Source organism: Telopea speciosissima, chromosome 5, assembly GCF_018873765.1.
Source record: "Telopea speciosissima isolate NSW1024214 ecotype Mountain lineage chromosome 5, Tspe_v1, whole genome shotgun sequence".
NCBI lineage: Eukaryota > Viridiplantae > Streptophyta > Magnoliopsida > Proteales > Proteaceae > Telopea > Telopea speciosissima.
Genome location: NC_057920.1, coordinates 10,591,172 through 10,613,845, shown reverse-complemented (window position 1 = coordinate 10,613,845; position 22,674 = coordinate 10,591,172). Strand labels below are relative to the sequence as shown.

General features: G+C 39.4%; 3 protein-coding genes across 5 annotated transcripts; 2 read left to right on the top strand and 1 right to left on the bottom strand.

Annotated features, from left to right (window-relative positions):
- The first annotated feature begins 6,787 nt into the window (after window positions 1-6,787).
- On the top strand, window positions 6,788-8,481 carry LOC122661864 (disease resistance protein L6-like). Its single transcript, XM_043857374.1, has 2 exons — window positions 6,788-6,849; window positions 8,184-8,481. Exons 1-2 carry the CDS (start codon window positions 6,788-6,790, stop codon window positions 8,479-8,481), a joined length of 360 nt encoding a protein of 119 aa, XP_043713309.1.
- Window positions 8,482-9,107: 626 nt separating this feature from the next.
- LOC122661116 (mitochondrial import receptor subunit TOM6 homolog) lies at window positions 9,108-21,703 on the top strand. Of its 3 annotated transcripts, XM_043856434.1 has the most exons (3): window positions 9,108-9,346; window positions 13,929-13,935; window positions 21,692-21,703. In XM_043856434.1, the coding sequence occupies exon 1, from the start codon at window positions 9,156-9,158 to the stop codon at window positions 9,318-9,320; it is 165 nt and encodes a 54-aa protein (XP_043712369.1). In that variant the 5' UTR covers window positions 9,108-9,155; the 3' UTR covers window positions 9,321-9,346; window positions 13,929-13,935; window positions 21,692-21,703. The 3 variants fall into 3 exon arrangements, with proteins under 3 accessions (XP_043712369.1, XP_043712368.1, XP_043712367.1); XM_043856433.1 differs by lacking the exons at window positions 13,929-13,935; window positions 21,692-21,703 and adding an exon at window positions 17,492-17,603; XM_043856432.1 differs by lacking the exons at window positions 13,929-13,935; window positions 21,692-21,703 and adding an exon at window positions 17,139-17,429.
- On the bottom strand, window positions 17,755-18,422 carry LOC122661114 (dirigent protein 11). The gene has a single exon (XM_043856431.1). It carries the CDS (start codon window positions 18,349-18,351, stop codon window positions 17,815-17,817), a length of 537 nt encoding a protein of 178 aa, XP_043712366.1. The 5' UTR covers window positions 18,352-18,422; the 3' UTR covers window positions 17,755-17,814.
- Window positions 21,704-22,674: the final 971 nt, after the last annotated feature.

The following is a 22,674-nucleotide window of genomic DNA, read 5'->3' as shown; positions in this document are numbered from 1 at the left end:
GTTACCTCCCGTCTTCAACCCCACCCACGTCCCACCCTCTGTCTTTGCTTTTCTTCTTTGTTGTTGTAAAATCCTTAATCGCGCTATGGTAGCCTCATTATATATGATACGCTTATTATATCCTACCTGTAAATTATTGTCCTTCTTATGTAATATTGTGAAGCAAGATCGATCGAGTTAATTGAGTTGGATACAGCTCAAATCTTCAGCTAAAATTCTGAAACACGATATTAGATGGAAAATTATCCTCTCCAATTCCCTAAAGCTTGGCTGTGCGGCAGTGCTAGGTGGAGATGCTCACACGTGGTAGCTCAGACATCCAACAGTCCAAAATTATGCTGTCAAGCCTAGCATGTCTTGCTGACCTGAGAGAGAAATCGGCTTTTCTGCAGCCATGGCGGGAATTGGAGGATCCAGCCCAGCCAAAATGGATTTGGCTCTCCTCCAACCGCGACGGGAGTTGGAGGGTCCAGCCCAGCAAAAATAGGGTGGGTATGAACTCCTCTCCAGGTAGCCTAGCACGCCCAATGGGCATCCAGCCATTGGGTTATGCCGCACACATCCCTAGGCATGCACCGAGATATGTGCGCCATAGTCCCACCCTTGGATGCCCCCTAAGCACTCCCTAGACATTGAGCTCCCTGGAGAGGAGTCGGATCCATGGTCATTTCACAGGGGGGGCCCACTTGGGTCTCACCTGTGAAATGACCAAAACTCCTTATTTTGCTAGGTTGGACCCTCCAGCTCCTGCCACGGCTCGAGGAGAGCTAAAACAGGGGTGTTTGGGTCATTTCACAGGTGCCCCCCCCTTGAAATGACCAAACCCCCCTGTTTTGATTGGGTTGGATCCTCAGCTCCTGCCATGGCTGGACTCTCTCTCTCTCTCTCTCTCTCTCTCTCTCTCTCTCTCTCTCTCTCTCTCTCTCTCTCTCTCCGGGTTGGTCGAGCCACTAGAAGAAGATACAGTTGTACCCTCTCTTCTCGGATGAATTTGGGTCCTTTGTAGCGCTACAAGGCTTGTAGTGCACATCCGACAGGCCGCAGTGCTCGGGTACGCAGCCCAACACACGGGCAGGGTGTTGGGCTGCATGCCCGGGTGATGCAGGCCGTTGGATGTGCGCTACATGCCTTGCCGCGCTACAAAGGAGCCCCAAGTTTCCTGTACCGAGGTCGGCTCAAGTTTATGTACGAGAACATTCTCTTACGCCTACAAGCCATCCACTCCTCCTCTGGATTCCATCTGGATGGCTTGTAGGTGTACGAGAACATTCTCGTACGTGTACCTAAGCTGAGTCCTTCTTCCCCCTATTTATAAAACTGTTTCATTGTCCTTCATTAGCGTGTTCCCCTATGCCGCTTGCTCATAAAACATTAAAACCCTTCTTTTTATTTATCCTCAAGATTTATTAATAAGATTTTCTAAGCCGCTGGGTAAGATACACTAGCACCTCTGTGTATCTCTCTCTTCTTCACATGAAATGACATTGTTGTCGTCTCCTACATGATACCATTTTGTCGCACTTCATTGGTGTGCTCCCCTATGCCGCTTGATCATAAAAACCTCACATTTTTTTGTAGATAAGGTTTATTAGATTGAATACTTGTTTAGTTAAATCGAAATAGTGTGACACCCCATGTCTAACGATGCATGAGATTAATATATTAGTGGGTCACATGGTTGTGATAGGTTCATAGAGTCTACAAATTAATATGTTACCTATATAAGGTCACCCCCAATGTTGTAAGGGTTTGATTTTTTTTTTTGGTAACAAGTAAGGGTTTGATTGCCACCTATGAAAGCAACTGGGTATGGTGAAAAAGTCTAAGCGCTTGTAGAGCCTTGTTAGTAGAGGTAGGGAAGTGTTCTCGAACCATTATAAATCCTGTCGTCTTTTTTGCTTGTTCTTCTAGACTACTCTTACGCCTTGTTCTTGTGGGTGTTTTGATTCGAAGGTTTCTATCGCTTCGAATTCTTGAAAATTTGAATATGCATTCTTATCACTCTATCCAATTCACCCCTTCTTGGGTTGTTATTGATCCAACAACGGGGTATTGGATATCACAGAACATGCTGGTGTGGGAGAATGTTTGGCCATTGGGTCCCCGACTCACTAGTTTTTCTTGAAACATAGTATCTACAAGCAAATTTGAAAGTATGAAAAAAGTAAGTACCCCAAACAAAATATTTTTGAAACGTAAGACACTCCAAATATACCATTTACAAAATGTGAGGTGCATCAAACATAATATGTCAAATGTGAGGTATTTCAAACATGAGGTGCTTTAGGCATAGTATCTTGAAAAGTTAGGTACCCAATATGTATTTTACCTTTGGGAAAAACAACACTACCTGATCGCGTGACCCTTGCTCCAAAACACAGGAGCGTACAAAATTATCTCCCTGTTGTAGACACTTAATTTTGTCATTTTAGTGGACCCTCCAACCAATGTTGAAGGAAGTATTGTTCACTCTTCCCTCCAACGGTGGATTTTTTGGTAACTTCTATGAAAAGTCAATTTTGTCATTTAAAAACCGTGTTTAGACTTTGGTGCGAAAAAAATACCATAAGGCCATTATTGCATCGAAAAAATGCTTCGGGGGTCCCCCAATATATTACCAGTAAAATCTATGGTTGATCTTTGCATCATTGAATATAACTTGGAAAGACTTTTCGAACAATATATTGAATGTTGAAATTTGATGATCAAATCTCTAGATATCGCCCTCAAAAGTTGAACAAAAAAGTGTTAAAAATAGGCTAACTTGTGTTGGCAAAATGCGCTAATTCATGCCGGCACAATCTAACACTTTTCATCGGTGAAACACGCTAAATTGCGCCAACAAATTCCGCTTACTTGCGTTGGTAAAAATAACCTATTTTCGTCAGCAAAATATGACAAAATTCACCGACGAAAAGTGCTTATTTCGTCGATGAAAATTCCCAAAAAAAATAGCTATAAATAACCCTTCCAACCAAAAAAAAAAAAGTTTAGAAAACCTCAAAAAGTCTAGAGAAATTGCAAAGAAAATTATTACAAAAAGAGAGGTTCTAGGAAAATTCGATAAAACAACATAAGCTTGGAAACTCTGCAGAATTAGTCCACACCCTGTTTTGGGCAAAAAAAGGTATTTTTCTCTCTTCTCCTTATTTTATAAATAATTGATTAATTAGTTTTTCATTTGTGTAACTATTTTTTTTTTGGTATTTTCCCAAATATCATTTTATGCCGTTGTAATGACAAAATTCTTGTAAATAAATAAACCAATTCCTATTTTACACTGTTGTAATGGAAAATTTTTGTTAATAGTATTAAAATATTTTTCGACAAGAGTGCTCCCTATTGTGCCTTAACCCCAAGGAGGGGGCATATCATTTTAAGCACGTTGAGTTGGCAAATTCTATTGATCAATAGCAGCCCTCAAAATAGAATTTTTTTTCTGTCAGAGTTAGTTTGCCGCCTAGTCAGTTGCGTTCCAAAATCCCTCTAATTCTATTTCGGCCAATATCAGCCTTTGAAACCTAATCTTTTTTTGTGTATGTCTGATTGACACCTAGTCAGTATTATTGGACTCCATCTGCCAAGGATAGATATGACTTGTTAAAGTGTAAATTATTTCAGTGTTGTATGACTCATTTGAGTGTCATTGGATTCCATCTACCTAAACCATGGCATGAAGTACATTATCACCTGATTCCTAACAAGGGTACGTAGGCAGCTTGGTCATGTTACAGTCAAGTTCAGCCCACCTCTATATTATATTATATATGGGGGCTGTTCTTTGTGCTGCAGCGCAGCCTGCGTCCAGGCACATGGGGGTGGGGGCAATGACCACCCTGCCCCCCTGCACTGGCTGCCCATGTGCCTGGGCACAGGCTGCGTTGCGGCACAGAGGACATTCTCCCATTATATATATACAGCCCCCATAAGAGAACTACATTGACTTGAACACTATCAAGGGTAGGTAGGCAACTTGCGAGAGTTATGTCCAAGTTCGGTCTTCCCAATATATTTTATTTTCCCAAAATTTCTCATGTCATATCATATTTACATACTTTCCTGTATGATTTATTGCTTTTCAACGTAATAACCTAGATTTTAATTAGATTTGATGTTTCACTATGCATAAGTTGATAAAATTGTTTACGAATGATTCAAATAAAAAGAGACCGGCCTCCAACCAGGTGAGGTTGGGTGCGTAAAACATTTTCATCATGTAACTTTGAACCTACCTAGAGATCATGGAGGCCTTTACGTTATACATTGTAAGTCAATCCTCTCTCCCAAAGGAGGAAGACTATTTCACGTCCTAGAGCCTTATCTATATACGTACTCTTTTAAGGTTTTTTTTTTGGGGAGAGAGTTCCCTAAAAGGTTGTGTGACCCCTGCGACCGTACGGGGCCAATCCGAGTGTGTGAAAGCATAAACAAGGATGGGATTTTCGCCTTTCCTGCGGCAGGGTGGTCATTTTGCGACCCCTTGGTGCAGGACACCATTTATAAGTTGATTACCCAAGTGTAGTTTATCTTTTTTTTTTGGGTAATTGACATATACCACCCTTGAGGTTTGACGAAAGGATGATTTTACCCCCCAGTTTTGGAAAATTCTGCGTACCCCCTTGAGGTTTATAAACAGTAACAAATAAACCCTTTCCGTCAGTTTGTGACTAACACTGTTAAAATCAAAAGGTATAGTGACAAAAATGCCCCTTCAAGAAAAAGAAAAAAAAAACCTGCAACTCATCTTCCCCAAATTGATTGGGGAAGATGAGTTACAGGTATCCCCATCGATTGCTCCATCCATGGCTTCTAATGGAACATCTCCGGTGAGCTTTCGGTGTAAGTTTGGATTAATGAAACTAGGGTTTTCTTGGTTTTTAAAATTTTTAGCATATTTGCAATGATTCAAGCCAGATTCCAATCTTGATCTGATTCCTGGGTTTTAAACCTGATGAGAAGATAAAATGCATTTTATTAGGAAAATGCTCGATCTAAGTTATGTTGAGGTTTACACAGAAAGTAGACAACAGAAAATAGGAATTAAGGATGATTATGATTGCCTCTACTCAAGTCTGAATATGTTAGAAGAAAATAAAAAAATAGAGAGAGTAAATGAACTACCAATAAGATGGACTTACCTTTTGACAACCAGGTAGATATCTGGCTATTTTTAGGGCTTCCACAACCAGGTAGGTAAATCGATGACAGAGATTGCAGAGATCCAGAAATCAAAGGTGAAAACCACGTTTACCTGAACTAGGGCAATGACCTGCAAGGTTGTTCGCTGGGAAGAAGATCTGTGGAGCGGATACAATTGAGGATAAGCTCGATGGATGCTATGGAGCTGCAGAAATTAAAGGCGGAAACCACTGAGGGGCAGAACTAGGGCGCCAGCCTTTCAAGGTTTTTCTATGGGAAGAGGAACTGTGTAGCAGCTACAGTTGAGAATTACCCCCAATAGAATCTGTGGAGCTCGAGACTGGAGGAGGAGATGGTACCAAGGGTTGAGCGCAGGTCGTCCTTCACTGTTGCGTATGGTTGAATGAGGAAAGGGGTTGAAGACCACCGTGGCTGATTTTGTTATCAAGCTCCAACACGATATCCCTCCTCCCTCCACCTCAAGCCTCATCACACACAACGCAGTGGAGCTCAAACCAATTCTCGACAAAAGCCCAAGAAGCTCACCGGAGATGTTCCATTAGAAGCCATGGATGGAGCAATCGATGGGGATACCTGTAACTCATCTTTCCCAATCGATTGGGGAAGATGAGTTGCAGGTTTTTTTTTTCCTTGAAGGGGCATTTTTGTCACTTTACCTTTTGATTTTAACAATATTAGTCATAAACTGACGGAATGGGTTTATTTGTTACCATTTGTAAACCTCAGGGGGGTACGTAGAATTTTCCCAAACTAGGGGGTAAAATCATCCTTTTGTCAAACCTCAGGAGTGGTATGTGTAAATTACCCTTTTTTTTAAGTCTTTTTTCTAGTTTATCGGGCAATTTTCCCTTTTATATATATGGGTGCATCTGTTTGTAACCAAGAAGGTTACAAACAGAATTTGTAACCAGACTTTTTCTATCCTTATAGAATGATGTGTCAACTATTTAAAGAGTCTGAATATGTAAATTCGCAAGACCCCTTGTTTCCTCCCCAAATAAAGGTAATAGTCTCAGTTGAGAGGGTATTTTGGGAAATTTACATTAATTCCTTTACATTTTCATCCCGCTCACTCCAGCTCTTCCTCTTCTTTGTCTCCGGCCGACGTCCATCGTTTGTGTGTTATAACCGCCCATGTTCCCTTTAATAGCAGGAGAGCAGAAGAGCAGAGTGCATTTGACAATCCGAAGACTAAACATTCATAACCTGCTAACGGTACTTTCTTTTATTGCTGAAATAGTTGATGAATCTCGGTTCGGATTTTACGAATATATTCATGAGAAGCACTACTGATGCCATTGATCTTGGGATTTCATCGATGTTTTTTTTTTTTGGATGAATTAGATTTCATCGATGTTACGAAGTATACGTGTTGGATTTGTTCTTTGGAGGTTTGAAAAAGACGAAATGGTGGAATGATGGAGTAAGGAAGAGAGGCAGGAGAGAGACAGAGGAGGAGATTCCAATCGATTTAGAATGTAGTTTCCGTTGAGAGAGAAAACTACTTACAGCTACTATTTCTGGAACATCCACTTGCCGCTGTTGTGTTATATGGAAGAACCCTTGAGAAAGATCTCTCCGTGAAAGGTCCACTAATCTTACAAGGCACACAACCCATGATCAAAAGATGGGTGTTCTACCGACTTGTGCAAAGATTGGTAGACTTTTCTTGGACAGGGCAGCTCATGGGTATGGCCTAAAATATTTCGCTGCTACTCTGGCAAGGAGGAGGTGTTTGTTGCTCCTCTCTCCCCATCTTTCTTCTCCTTCACACTATAAATCAACATGGCTCTTGCTCTGCTCTTCCCAACTTCAACCTAGTGAACTTAGCTGAGAGAGACACTAGCGTTGCCCTCCCTAAACGAGTCTCAAATGTTGTCGAATTGCTTAAGAAGTGGAGAGAGTTGCAGGCTCAGGGATCCCTGGGAAGCTGTGCCGGACCATCTCCAATGACCTCCAAAAATACCATGTTTCTAATTTAATGACTTTATTACCCTTCATGGACGATTAAAGTTGTAATTCTTAGTTTTTGGTGACAGCTACATGCCAATTAAAATGACGTTTTTATCCCCACATACCAAGAACTGATACGCATCTGACAAAGGGTACAAAAGTCGATTTATATAACTTTGGAACATACAAAAATCTTGGGTGTGTGACAGATTCGGTAGCTTCATGATCTTTGTGTAAATGATGTCACTGGTTGTACACCTCCCCCTTCAATAAGATCCATGATTATCAAAAGAAAAAAAAATTGATTTTGAATTTTCACTAATTCTACGTGCATCCCTGCTTTTCAAACTAAGTACCACTATAGTCCCTGTCGTTAGACAGAGATGTTATAACATAACGGATCCCAGTTTTTGAACTTCGATGGACTATTCTGCCCCTTGATAAGGTAGAATGACAAAAATACCCTTATTTAAAATTTTTTTTAAAAAAAAAAAAAAAAAAACCCTGCAACTCATCTTCCCCAAATCGTTTAGGGTTTGGGGAAGATGAGGGAATCGATGCTTACAGGAAAAGGTGGATATCATGCTGTGAGAGTTGGAGATCCGTTCTCTGGTGGTCGATACATCGCTCAAAGGAAGCTTGGTTGGGGCAATTTCTCCACTCTTCGTCCGTGTTTTAGATTTTGAAGGGAATTTCTTCTCTTTCCTGGAACTTGAATGCGAGTACTTTTCTCTTTCTGTTTTCCTTTCCTGGTAATTTGAAATGAAGATTAGTTTATACTTTTAAAACTTTGAAGTTCAAAGTTGCATGTTCCTCTTCCTGCTTTTGTTAGGTTTCTTACGGTGGCTGGTTGCTTCGTAGGTGGTGGATTTGATTGTTTCTGTTGATTTGGGGTTTTCCTTTTTTGAGGGAGCGAGAAGTCGATTTGCTGCATAACAGGGTTTCCCAGTAGATTGCAGCATTTATGGGGGGGGGGGGGTGGGTAGAAGTTCAAAGGGGACGAGTTGGAGACAGACTTCTTCTTCATCTACTTCATCTGGATTAAACTATGAGGTTTTCTTGAGTTTCAGAGGTGAAGACACTCGCAATAGCTTCACTGATCACCTCCACAAAGCTCTGAAAGACAATGAAATTCACACCTTCAGAGACGACGATGAACTCAGCACAGGAGAAGAGATCGGTCCAGAGCTTCTCGCCGCAATCCAGCAATCGACGATCGCGATCCCGATCTTCTCCAAAGGCTATGCTTCTAGCAAATGGTGCCTTATTGAGATCGCCATGATAGCAGAGTGCAAGAAGAAGGGGCAAATTGTGTTGCCGATTTTCTACAGAATGGAACCATCGGATCAAGGAGCTCCCACGATTTAGGGCTTTAAAAAACCAGGGAATTTTTTTTTCTCTTTTTCAAATCAAAACCAACAAAGTGTTCTGAATCAGAGAAGAGAACCCTTCTCAAATTGATAAAAACATCTGGGACCCTAAGTTTCTGATATCACTACTAGTGTTCAAGCTTTGTATTCAGCTTTGTTACAAGAGTCCATGGGGTATGAGTGAGGAATCATCGCAGCTCCGGTGAAGCTTAGAAGCTTTGGATTGGGTTTTGAGGTTGAGAGTTCATGAAGGAGAAGCGAGACAGAACACGAAGAACAACGACTGTTGTTGCAGGGATGATTGCAAATGGGTTGAAAGATACCTGCAACTCATCTTCCCTAAATCGATTTGGGGAAGATGAGTTGCAGGGTTTTTTTTTTTTTTTTTTTCCTTCGAGTGAGGGTATTTTTGTCATTCTACCTTATCAAGAGGCAGAATGGTCCATCGAAATTCAAAAACTGAGATCCGTTATGTTATAACGTCTCTGGCTAACGGCAGGGACTAAAATGATACTTAGTTTGAAAAGCAGGGGTGCAAGTAAAATTAGTGCAAGATCAGGGGGGAATCTGTAATTTTAACCATTTTCAGGGGGGCATTTGGAAATAACCCAAAAAAAAAACATACAAAAATCTCTAGGGTATAAGCACAGGTCTGATAAAGAGAAGGGAAAGATGTTCTTGGGCGCGTTTCCTCGGAAGCCAGACAAGGCGACTGCGCTGAAGCAGCTGAGAACTCAAGTGACGATCTTTGGAGTGGTGGTGGCCGTGATTCGGATCACTCCTTACCTTCTCCATTACCTCTGCGAAGAAGAGGAAGAACTCAAGCTCGATCTCTGATGCTCACCTTGCTGTTCTTATACGAGGTAAGTGAAATAAACAAATAAATAAATGAATCCATTATTTTCTTCGTATCTATTATAATTTTTAGTTTCTATTGCGAATGCATATGATTTTCTTCGTATCTATTATAATTTTTTGTTAATCGCTATAGAAGGTACTCCTAACTAGAAGAATAGATCTCTGGGGCAATGGTATCTGATTGATTTGTACAAAGAGCCAATATTCTAGTGTTGTAATTAAGTTTTTTGACAAAAACAGCGGTTTTAGCATCCTTGTGAAAAGCTGACTTTCAAGTGGAAAGGATTGTTAAAATGATTTGTTGCGGGCACTGGCTAAACCTCTGGGCTATGGCCTGAGTGTAGGGACTACAGCTTCTTCTCTTGTAAGGGATGCCTAATTCAATTCTGAGCGGAGGTTAGCTTTATTCATGCGTTGGATAACTGTCATGTGTTTGGGTAGTTGGTTCACATGGTTGTCTCCCAAGCATTTGGGTTTTTTTCAAAAATAAAAATTTGATTAACAGATTGGGATAAAAAATAGTTATGATAGACTCATAGGAGGCAATTTCCATTGTGCTTTAGAACTTAAACTTTCACCAATCAAGTGGAGATTTAGTTCTCATCTGTGAGAGAAACTGTGGTTGGAAGATAAGCATATAATTTAACTTCTAAATGAAGTTTCTATTAGTTACAGCTGTAAAATAAAGGATTACCAGCTGTTTGGATTCTTATAACATTTTTAAGTATATCGTTGATGTACTTAACTAGCCAGATGAAATTGTATGGGTGTTCAATTACTGCCCCAGTATGAACAATATGCCTTGGCCGCTTTATTTTGATCTAATCATTCCCATTGTCATGTTCAAAGTCATTAATGGTTGGATATGCTTATATGGGTTTGAACAGTGTTAGCTGAGGAAACTGACAGGAAGATGGATCTGCGTTTGTTACTAGGTATCCAATGATTCTATGTGGTTATTTGAGATGTCAAAGACACCTGTAAATTGATCAATCAGGGCTAATTTGTTTAATTTGATTCATGGGAAGCACCTTTCTAAATGGTGTGAAACCTGTCTTATCTTTGTTGTATGCTTTAGAGAATTGTGTTGTCGCATATTTTCTTGGCTTATTGATGATCAAGTATTTAAAACTTGGTTTCAAGCGAGTCTCTGATCTGGTTCAGAACCAAAACCTTTCTCAGAGTTCTAAAAGATGCAAGGAAAATAATATAATATCCTGTTCTTTCCTGTTCTTCTCCTCTTCATTTCTTTCACTTGTATCTCTTTTTAATCTCCTTAAGTCTTCCCGTACTATCAGGCTTTAAGTAATACTTTTATATGTTGGCCATGTAAGTTCTGTTTTGTATTTTGATAACTCCTGAATCTGAGAATTCTGAAAGGATGTAAGGAAAATAAAATAATATCCTGTTCTGAAAAGATGTAAGGAAAATGAAATTATATCATGTTCTTCCCCTTTTATTTCTTCCACTTATATCCCTTTATAATCTCCTTAGGTAATTATGTGCTATTAGGTATTTAAGTTACATACTTATCTATGTTGGTCAAGTAAGTTCTCTTTTGGTAACACTTGAAACTGAAAATTGATCCAATCTTTCAAAAGTTTCATCGGGAGTTGAAACCCTTGTCAATGATGTTCCATACACTAAGACCCCATTTATTTGCCAGAATATAGTGGGGTGGGAGAGTTGTATGATTTTCCATAAAATACAAAAAAAAAAAAAGAAAAAAAAAACTTGTGTTTGGTTGCCTTGGGTAGGAAACTGAACAAACAAGCATGCATGAATCAAGGTTGTTGTTTGCCTATGTGGTAAGCTATTTATCCCACCCATTCTCTCTCCAAATTCCCAATATTTTGGGTAGAATTTTGCGGGGAAGGGAGGGGAAAGCACTCTGCTAACCAATGCTAATGTACTTGACTATAATCAAAGCCGTAATTGGACGGCATGCTTGTTTGTTCCTTCGTCCAATTGCTTGAGACGATATGCTTGTCTGTTCCTTCGTCCGATTGCTTGAGACCATAGATTAAGATCTCGTCTCATCTCGCCATTTCGATGAGGTCGAGATTTCCAAAATATGCAAAATTTTTCGAAATTTTGCCAAAATATGGTATTTTTTCTGCAATATTTCGGCAGTCCATCTCGATGGATTTTTTGCTATGTTAAGGCCTGATACTTCATATACACCCTAATTTAAGCTAAATAAACACATTTAAATCTTCATATTGCAAAAAAGTGAACTCAAAGTGGTGTTTTGGGTTTGCACCCTTGATTGACAGTATACGGTTGGACCCTGAAGTATAAATAGTTAAATACTCATTGTATAAGTACTCAAAGACATAATAACAAATTTAAACAAAGTAATGAATAAAAAATAAAGTCAAATGTAGCCTTTAGTTTAAACTTTAAACTCAAAACTTCATAAGTGCATAAAGTCATTAGTTCAATACTTCAATAGTCAATACACAAAGTCACAAGTTCACAGCTCACAGCTCACAGCTCACAGCTCACAACTCACAGCTCACAACTCACAACTCACAACAACCCAATTTCAATATTATAGGGCACATTGTGTATTGCAATATAAAAGTGTTGTTGCACCAATAGTATTGGCCACATGTCAAGTTTTTTTTTGGGTGAATATAAAATTCATTACCGTAGGGGAAAAGAATAAGGGGCCCCGACAAGCAGGGAAGAAGAAAAAAATACAAAAATACATACAACAAAGCAACGTCCAATCCTCAAGAGGAGGGGGGCAGCAAGAAGGAGGTGAAAGGCCCCAGGATACAACAATATGCCTGTTCCTTAGGGTGTCCTGGCAAGACGATAAGATAGAGGCTAGCTTGCTTTTGATGTCAAATGTGATAGAGTCCTAAATAAGCTGTAAAGATCTTGATCTAGAAGGCCATTTTTTGATGGTGGTAGCGAAGGCAAGCTTCTCCACAAATGGTTGAGTCGGTGAAGGTCATGCTCATCCAGATCCATTCTTTCTAATAAGGTAGAATCCGTCTACTCCTTGGCCAACATTTTGCTATAATCCCTTTCCAAATGGAAGAGGAGAGGGGGCAAGCAAAGAAGAGGTGGTTAATGTTTTTTGTGGCGTTCCAACATAGGTAGTAGCATGGGGAGATGACAATCTAGAGGTGAATAAGAAACGACTGAGATGGAAGGCGGTTAGAGAAAGCCTGCCAAGCTATGAAGTTGTGCCAAGAAATATGGTGCTTAAACCATACTTTTGCCAAGGAGATATAGTACCATGAGAATGGATGTGATTCCAAGCCGCTTTGTAGCTGAAGAGGCTTGAAGAGGAGAGCGGCCAGATAATCTTATCCCCCCTACCTGAAGGACATTTGGAAATGGAGGGCAAGGCATTCCACATTTCCGCAAGCAACAGGGAGGAGGAAGCCAGAGGGGCCCAATTAGGGCTGTCAAAAAAGCCCGGCCGACCCTAACCCGCCCTGAGCCCGGACCCGAACCGACCCTGTATTTTCAGCCCGAAGGGCGGGTTAGGGTTTATTAATACCCTGACCCTGTATTAATAATTATACTTATTTATAATATAGGTGGGGTTTTGGGGATCTATTTTGGAGCGTAGGATTGAATTGGATGCATTTAAGTTGTTGGTTAGAAATGAGAAACCCTAAAATTTCTTAACTCCTCATCTATTGTTCTCTATTTCTCCTTTGGAGGAGAAGGTCATCGGAACCTAGCCTCATCGTTCTTCCTTTCAATGGGAGTTGCGAGTCTACAACATAGACACATAGAGGGAGAGATCAGTTTTAGGGTTTGTCTTTGAGGAAGAGAATGTGAAGAGGAGAAGAGCTCTGCTTCGTTAGATCTTCAAAAGCTTGGAAAATTGTTTAAGTTTGTAAATCTGAGATGGAGAGAGATTTCTTGGGTTTGAATGCAAAGGAATCGTCGCCGGCGGTAATGGAGGAGAGCAAGGAGGGATCGAAAGATTCTGGTATTCTATTATTTTCCAATTTCTACTTTAATTTGAGAAATTTTGTTTCTCTGAAGTTGAATTCCCTTTTTTTTCTTTATTTGATAGTTAAGAACTTCACTCCGCTCCCTTCTATTCTTCTTCCACACAGGGAATCAGCCATTTTTTTAAACCAGTTTTTGGTGGTGTCTCGTTGGAGAGTCTCCTCTCCTTCTCTGTTTGTTTCTGCAGTTCATCGTCCTCCATCGTTCACGGATTATTGGCTCTTTGTTCTCAGTTCTGGAGGATCGATTTGAGCTTGCTAGGCTCTTAAATTTTGGGTTTATGTTGAGGATTCATCTTTGTGATTGTCTAGATCTAAGATTCAATATAATTCCATTGCAGAGGATTTTTTCTTTGAGTTCTAAACTGATGGGCAAGGTAAAACCCTTCAATGTATCTTTTGATTTGGGTAATTTGTGGTTCTTTGGTCTGATTCTATTATTCTTTGGCTTGAATTCATGGCACAAAGCTTCAATGGTTGACTCTTATTTTCTAATTAGATAAGATTCATGGTTCTTTTTAAAAAAAAAAAAATGACACTGTTCACTGATTATATAGCAAAAACTATTTACAAAAAAAATAAAATAAAGTCAAGGTCAGGTTAGGGACAGGGTCAATCAGGGCCAACCTGACCCTGCCCCTTGACCCTGCCAGACCTTATCAGGGTCGGGTCGGGCCGGGCCGGGTTAGGGAAAACCCTAGCAGGGTCGGGTCAGGGTTGAGGGTTTCTTGGCCCTGCCAGGGTTGGGTCAGGGTCAGGGTTTAGGTTAAGGCCTCTAGGGTCAGGGTCAGGGTTTAGGCAGGCCCGGCCCAACCCGACCCATTGACAGCCCTAGGCCCAATCACCAAGAGCAATGATGTCAGCAACCATGGAATGCTTAGGGAGGTCGGAGCTTTAGATAGCCCTAGGTGGGACTGAGTGCACCATAGGGTGCCAATGGTCAAGTCAAAGGGAGGTGGATGTGCCATCATCTATTTGGTAGGAGATGGCCCCAAGTGCTAAGGGCCGAAGTTTCAGAATTGGATGCCAGACCCAAGAAGAATCAGGAATGGTAGAGGCAGTCCAAATGGAGTCAAAAGGGAGGAGGCCTTAGTAAACCCAATCAACCCAAATATTGTGGATCTTTGGGACAAGCTTCCAAATTAATATAATAATACCCACCGAGTTAAATTGCTGTGACGACCAAGGCGCCCAAACTCCTGGGCGATCAAGGTGCCCAGACGCCTGGGCATTGTCTAGGCGACGTCTTGACAACTATGGTCGTATGATTGTCCTATAAATTTTTTGTTTTTAAGTTTTAAAGGAATTTGTCGGTTATACAACACTCCGGATGCACCTCTCCATTTCATTCATTCTATTTAATTCTCTGTGTAACATCATCATCTATTTCTCCTCCTTTATTTATGATTGAGCCCAGATACCTAAAATAATCACTTTTGCAGAATCTCCCTTTCATCAATTTTCACCTCCTCATTTATCTGATTGTAACTAAAGTTGCACACCATATACTCTGTTTTTTTCTACTTATCTTAAAACCTTTTGATTCCAAGGTTGATCTCCATAATTCCAACTTAACATTAATCCCTATTTTTGTTTCATCCACCAAAACAATGTCATCAATAAAAAAGATACACCAAGGGACCTAAGCTTGAATGTCTCTGGTTAATTTATCTATGATAAGTGCGAACAAATAAGGTCTAAAAGCTGATCCCTAATATAACCTAATTGTAATTGGGAATTCACTACCTTGACCTCACAATTCTTGCACTAGTAACCACACCATTTTACATGTCTTTAATTATGTCCACATATTTATTTGAAATACTTCTCTTCTCTAGTACTTACCAAATTAACCCTCAAGGGACTGTCATAAGTTTTTCCTAGGTCAATAAAGACCATATGAAGAACCTTATTGTAAAATCTAAATCTTCCCATGAGTCTTCTAAGTTAGTAAATAGCTTTTGTCGTGGATCTTCTTGCCATAAAGCCAAATTGGTTCTCCGTAATAGTAGTTGCTTGTCTTAGGCTTGTTTCAATAGCTCTCTCCCATAACTTCATAGTATGACTCATTAGTTTTATGCCTCTATAGTTATTATGGCTCTGAGTATCACCTTTATAATTATAACTCAGAACCAAAGTCCTTCTCCATTCATCTAACTTTTTCTTTGTGCTCATAATCTTGTTAAACAGCTTGGTTAGCCAAACCCAAGATAAACCACATATTCCTAAGCTTTTCCACACTTCTATTGGGACCCCATCCGGACCTGGTGCCTTGCATACTCTCATCCTCCTTAAAGCTACTTTTACTTTAGGCACCCTAATTTTTCGTATATATGTACGACATGTAGTATCTTGATGGGTAATGCAACCTTCTGGGATATTATTACTCGAAATGTCTCCATTTTGTAAGCTATAGAAAAAATATTTCCATCTCTCCTTAGTGTCTTCATCCCTTATTAGTACTTTATCACATTCACTTTTAATGCATCTAACATGGTCGAAATCTCTACTCTTCATCTCTTCCTTTTCCTCATTTTAGCTGTCTTATAAATAACTTTTCCCTTCCTTAGTGCTCATATTGTTATAAAGAGCCTCATATTTCTTCGCCCTTGCTTTTCCCACAATCTTCTTAGCTTCATTTCTAGCAAATTTGTACCTTTTTAAATCCTCTACATCGTTAGTCCTTTGCCATGTCTTAAATTAATTTTCTTAGCCTTAATGGTTGCTTGAACCTCATCATCCTACCACCAAGTCTCTCTAGATGAATGATGTTTTCCTTTAGATTCGCCTAGGACATCTTTAACAATCTTCTTAATATAAGTAGTCATCTTGTTCCACATTGTATTAGTGTCTCCATAAAAGTCTCATCTTCTTTGTTTGACTAACTTATTAGTAAATGATATCAAGTTTCTCCTTTTAAACTCCACCATTTTATCCTAGGACAAATAATCTCATCCTTTTTACGATTCGGTGGTATGAGAAACATATTCTTGATCACTAATTGTGTGGTCAGAAATAATCTCCCCCGGTATAACCTCTTAATCCTTACTTAACAACCTATCGGTACCTTTAGTTGGAAAGAAATCTATTTGGCTACTATGATGTCCACTTTTGAAGATAACCAAATGTTCCTCTCTATGGAATAAATTGATCAAGAGCATATTCTTTACTGTTATTATTGTTATTAGGGGAAGTATCTTTCGCATGGTCCTGTTAAGGCAAGCTTGCCTTGATTGTACATTTGTGGTTGGCTGATCTGGTCTAGCTGACCATTTGGAAAGTTAGATCTATTTGTGGATTGGTCACGTGGCAAGTTTTGAGCTCCATTTCAACCACAAGGCTCCCCATGTCTTGGACTTTTCCCTTGTATTTAACTGTTAAACCAATCTGTATGAAGTTGACTTTTCAATTATTTTTTGAAGCTTTATATAGATGGCAAGCATCTGGCCTGAAACTTGTCACATAAGCCCAACAATTTTCTTGAAGTGTTTTTTTTTTGGATAAATAACAAACCCACAACAAGTGTTACTAAGCTGCCATGACAAGCTTGACTTCAATGTTATCTGAAGGTAATATTTGCCAGTGTTACTGTTATTGTTGCTATTACTTGTGCCAAATCCAATAGAATAGATCTTTGCGTCAATTATAGACTGCTGGATTCTGCCATTATTGCACATGTAGATGTTATGACCTAAGTTTTGTCCTTTGGTATTTAGTAATAGAAGATTTCCTCTTATCTTTATTGTTCCAAGTGTTAAAGATACTCATCTTGAGCTGACTGGTCAAGTGCTAATCAAGTTTGTAAAATTTTCAGTGGATGTAGAAGGGAGAGGATCAAGATGATGGAATTTTGCAGTTCTTTAGTTCATTGTTCATTGTTCATTGTTGTGTAGCTGTAATGGGAGTGTGGTCAACTTGTCCTGTTGATCTTATTCTGAGGGATAAAATTGTTTATGAATGATTTTCTATTGTGGGTTAGTCATTTGGAAAATTAGATGCCTTTTGTGTTTTATAAATGCCATATGCCTATGAAGTGCTCGTGGTCTTGTATTCTGCTGAAAGGACCACTATGGATCCATCTTGAAAATCTTACTGTCGGTTGACTGTCTGTAAGCTATATAAAGTTTTCTCTACATGCAGTAGGTGGGGTAGCCTATTTTTCCTCAGTTTTGTTAGGGGTATGGGGAAAATTTTCAAGGTCTCAGGTGGTTATGGTCACTCTTCAGCATGGATGTCTTACAGCTTGACCCTTTGGTCATGCTTCCATGGCAGATTTCTAGGGATTGACTGGCTTACTTTGATATATCGGGGGATGAGTGTCAATTATTACAAAAGTTTGTTTAAAAATTTTCACTTTTCTTCCTTTATTTTCCCTTACAACCAACAGAGCCAAAGTATAGTACTCAAAAAACTAAATCAGAAGATAAAAGAGATGGTAAAAAAAAAATGGTGATTCCTATGCAAAAAAGCATGCTTCATCCTCCCATGATCTAGATTCTACCAGGAAATTTCAGAAGCAGCTTTACATGGTATATGGCATCTACATCAGATGGTTGTGGATCCTTCTGTGCAAAGACAGCAATCCCCCGTGCAAATGCGAAGGAACCTGTTCCACCGACCACTGTAAGCTCTTCTCTGGCCCTATGCGTTATGTGTTTGGCCTGGACACTTAGGCTACCATTGTGCTCTGGTGTGTTGAAGGTGAGATATATGATGTTGAACATGGAATGTGCAAAGTGCTCTATTGGAATTATGAACCCCTGAGCTTTGCCGATGACTGGTGAACTGTTCGCTGGCCCTTCAGTAATAGTGTGGTGGAATACAAATGCTCCAGAATTGGATGGTGTTGTGTGTGGAGTGTTGGGATGCTCTCTCTGGGGATGTTGAATGTACAAGGAGAGGGCAATTGAAGGCCCTGTTTGGTTCTTCTGTTGCTTCTTGTGGGCTACTGGTGAGATCACAGCCAAGAGGATAACTGCTAGTATGGCTGCAGATACTGTGATGCAGAATATGATTCTAGGCTGCATCACGAGCTTATCTGGGTTGCATTGAGATCTTATATCTGCCTGGTTTTTCACACAACCCTTCTTCGAAATGGGGTTTTTATACCCTCTCTGATCTGATTTGGTCACCTAAACCATCCAAACCTAAACCATATGGATTTTCAGCTCATTCCAACTTCAATTCTCCAAGCTGGATGGAGTTGGTCACTTTGTTCAATTGAAAATTGTTAAAAGTGTCAAACATAACAGTGGATGAGGGAGGAGGGAATTCGGTGGATTGAGTTGGACTAGCCTTGCATGGCCAGTTTCAAGAATGTAAACAATAAGGACAAAGAGGCAGATTTGAAGGCAAAAAAAGGTAAAGCTGCCGTATGGCACTTAGATAAGCTTGGACTACACGTATATCTTTTTCATTGTATGGCACTTAGATAAGCTTGGACTACACGTATATCTTTTTCATTGTACTTTGATAAGTTTCCCACGTATCAGTATAATGTCTTGGAAACAATTTAAAAATAAAAAATTTATTTGATGGAAGCTAGTGTCAATGAATAAATGGCCATCGTGCCCTTCTTGTGTTTGAGCGCAGTGCTCTGCATCTTGACAACCTTCTTTTTTTTCTGTTTGTTTTAGTTAATAAAAGTCAGGTCCTCTTACATGTTTTGTTTTATTTATTTGGGGAAAGTTTTCATACACGATCGTGTAAACCGTGTATGTGAGAGGGTGGGAGTTTCATGACATTAATTAATGGATGAGGATTTATGACTTTTTCAATTCTTTGTGAGAGACCTTTTCACATACACGGCTTACACAGCCAAGTATGAAAACTTTCACTTATTTATTTTAAGGGAAATAGAACGCTACATGGTTGTGCACTAGGCGTGGTGACAATGCCTAGACTCATAATCGCCTTAGGTGGCTTGGAATTCTTGCCTTTGATTGGTCATCACATCCTGCCAAAGTGAAAATAGGCTTCTGGAATTGATCTCAACTAAGTGCTCAATATCCAACTCCGTCTAGTCTCTTTGAGCCATTTGTATTGGAGATACTTTGTATTACTTGCCACCTTAGATTTGTTAAAGAAGGGAAAAAGAACCATGAAAGGCAGTGTGGTCCTTGTGTCTAGACATAGAGGAGGTCAGAATGCCCCGTCACCCCTCATGAAAGGCAGAAATTCCCATTAGCCCCACTCTGCCTTTCAAGAACTCTCTTCCATAAAAGAAGGCAGAGGGTTCTTTGAGGTTGTGGCATATGAGAGCACACCAATGAGGTGTGTCAAAATGGTATATGCATAAGAAGGCAGAGATATCATTTCATGTGAAAAGAAAAGTGATAGACATAAAGGTGTTAGTGCACCTTGCCCTGGTGGCTTAGAGAATGGGAGAGGGCTCTCTGAGCTAGAGGCATAAAGGAGGAGCCCACTAATGAGGTGCATCAAAATAGTATCCTACATAGGAAGATAGCGAGGTCATTTCATGAGGAGGAAAGTGATCTGGAGTTGGCCATGAAATCTGCATTCATGGATTTTGATTTTGAATCAATCAGAATCGGTTTGAACACTAGAAATCCATATGAACAGAATCAAAACCTGTCATTTCCAATTTGATTCAACCGAAATCGGATTTGTCACTATGGATAGAATGGATCAATTTGAGAATATCCCCAACCTACAAAAATTGGTTCATTTTGAGGGCTGGACCTGGAGTTAATACATTATCTATTAAAATTAATTAATTGTCTTAACTCTGACCTACATAGGAGGGAGTCAAACACAAGGAGACACTAGTGTATGCTACTCAGCTTGGAGCCCCGGTCGCATTCTTGTATGAGAATGGTTCTCACACACCCCTTGGTGGATGCATGGATCCCATCAAATCTAAAGACCTATGCTAATGGGAGAGAGAATGAGTGGAATCCATATGTTGACCAAGGGCCATTCGAGAACCACGCTTGTATGAGAATGTGATCCGGACTTCGCAGTCTGGCAGCGTTCTTTCTCCCATATGTTAAATTGTAATTTCAATTGTTGGATTGATGATAGATGAGAAGATGATCGTACTGATTGAAATTGATCAGGACCTAGATCCTCTCCAACGTGCCAGTGCACCTAGCGTCCGATTGACGAACCTAGGTATCAAATTTCATAGCAGTGCAACACAACCACCATGTCCCTCATCTGACCATTTAATATTGACTTTTCAACTTTTTTGTTTTTTTATTTCTTTTCTCCAAACCTTGCTTAACGTGAAATGCACGGGGCTGAAAATTTTCACACAATTTCATCAGCAGTTCAGCACTCCCTCTTTTTCTCTATGAATTTTGAGTATTAATGGGTTAATAAATTATTTTTCTCTTAGAAAAAAAATATGAACGCTTCCCGGATGGTTGGGCTGAAGAAATTGACTTGGGGGGAGATCCGAAATCCATAAACCTGTGTGCGTAACAAAAAATAGTAGTTACAAAGGCACCGTTTGACAACGTTACTAGTGTTTCTATGTCGTTTCTGACTAAAAACGTATTTTGGTGTTACTGTTATCAGAATAACGTTACTGGCTTCCTGAAAGGTGTTTGATAAACCTGTTCCAGAAACGTATCCAGAACACTATTAATACTGAAAGGAGTTTGACAAAACCTGTTTCTGTAACTGTTTTGTATTGATTAATATAAATTATAAAATTGCCATTTTTACTAAAATACATAAAAAATCATGGATGGTAGGACATTAAAATTTATTAAAAATCTAAATAAGGTATATATTAAAAAAAATAGACAGAGATACATTAATAGGTTACTATAAATTACAAAAATGCCATTAACACTATAAATTACAAAAGTTTATTAATCGATTAGACATACACAAGTTTTAAAGAATACAAATAGGAAATGTCTCATTCATTGTTGCATCTTCAAAACCAAAAAAGCAACAAAATTCATTCAAACTATCAACAAAAAAAAAAAAAAAACACAGAGAAGCAAACATTGTATGATGCTCATGATTGTCTTCTATGAACAGTTGAATAAAAAGGGTCATGATGGATTCGAACCGCCATCCCCTTGGAACATGCTTGACATATCTTCATGTTCCAAGTGCTCTACCGATTTGAGCTAAAGACCCAACAAGTAAAGTTTGAAATTTACAAGTAAACATGAGACCATGCCACAAACCATGCTTCAATGATAATACCCAATTGAGACCTTGCCACAACCCTTTCTAATGTTCTCACATGTATTGGTTAAAAAGAACTCTTAAGCAGAGGAAAAAGTAAGGACTTATGTATTGGTTAAAAAGAACTCTTGAGCAGAGGAAAAAGTAAGGACTTATTACCTCCTGATCAGACCCAACATCCTTCATAAATCCGACAAGGAAGACATGAGGTGTTGGAAATGTCAATCTCCATTCAAGCCTGCCCAATATTGCCTTCTCCATCCCCAATTTATGTTCTCTAGTGTATGCCTTCTCCAAAATGATAATAAAGTCATTGACTTGCAAAAAATCACAAGTAGCCAACATGCACCTCCCTTTCATAAGGCTGGAGGTACCCTTCATCATGCACCCTCCCGAGTCCCAAATCCATTTTTTGTGGTTTGCCCAATTCAAGACATTCGAATAATCACCAAAGTGGTGGTTATTCTTTAAAATGATAATTTATTCAATATGATGCATAGTATAAGGCAGCACTAGAGTTAAAGAAATGTTGAAGATTTCTTTAAAATAATTTCTCTTCTTCTTTGACTGATTGACATCACTAGAGTTAAAGAGAAAGAGATGGGTTTGGTTTTGTGATGATAGTTGAGACTTGAGACTTGAGACTTGAGACTTGAGACTTGAGACAGAGACTATGTGGTGAGTGTAACACTATAACTGGTCCATTTTGGATTAATAATCTGAAATAAACAATACAGAGACAAGTGTAGAAGAACTAAACTAGAACCTGAAACCATCAAAGAGACAAAAGGGAAAACAAACATCTCTCTCTCTCTCTCTCTCTCAGTCACTCAATGAATCGTGTCACAATACAGGAGAGGGCTTGAAATATCTTCTCAAGTTAAAGCAAATGTTGCTCAAAGGATCCCAAGTGGTTCAATTTTCAGATATGATATCCAGTTGTGTGTTATAGCTTGTCCATTAATGTTTTACTAATTAAATGTGTCTATCTACCTGTCTAACCATCCATCATTCTCAAAGCTTGCAGCTTTTCTTCATGAGATCTGATATGATAAGATCTATCCATGATAGCTACTGATCCTACCAAAGTATCTCATTCTGCTCATCATATTTTGTTGGATAAGTCAAGTCTGTCTGTCATCAAGCAAATATTAATTATTAGGATAAGTTTAAAGTATGTC

Bases quoted from the DNA above. Each gene is read 5' to 3' on its own strand.
- LOC122661114 (XM_043856431.1), bottom strand. From the start codon at position 18,351: ATGCAGCCTAGAATCATATTCTGCATCACAGTATCTGCAGCCATACTA.
- LOC122661864 (XM_043857374.1), top strand. From the start codon at position 6,788: ATGGGTGTTCTACCGACTTGTGCAAAGATTGGTAGACTTTTCTTGGAC. The intron at 6,850-8,183 runs GTATGGCCTAAA...CTTGAGTTTCAG, and splicing joins TTGGACAGGGCAGCTCATGG to AGGTGAAGACACTCGCAATA.
- LOC122661116 (XM_043856434.1), top strand. From the start codon at position 9,156: ATGTTCTTGGGCGCGTTTCCTCGGAAGCCAGACAAGGCGACTGCGCTG.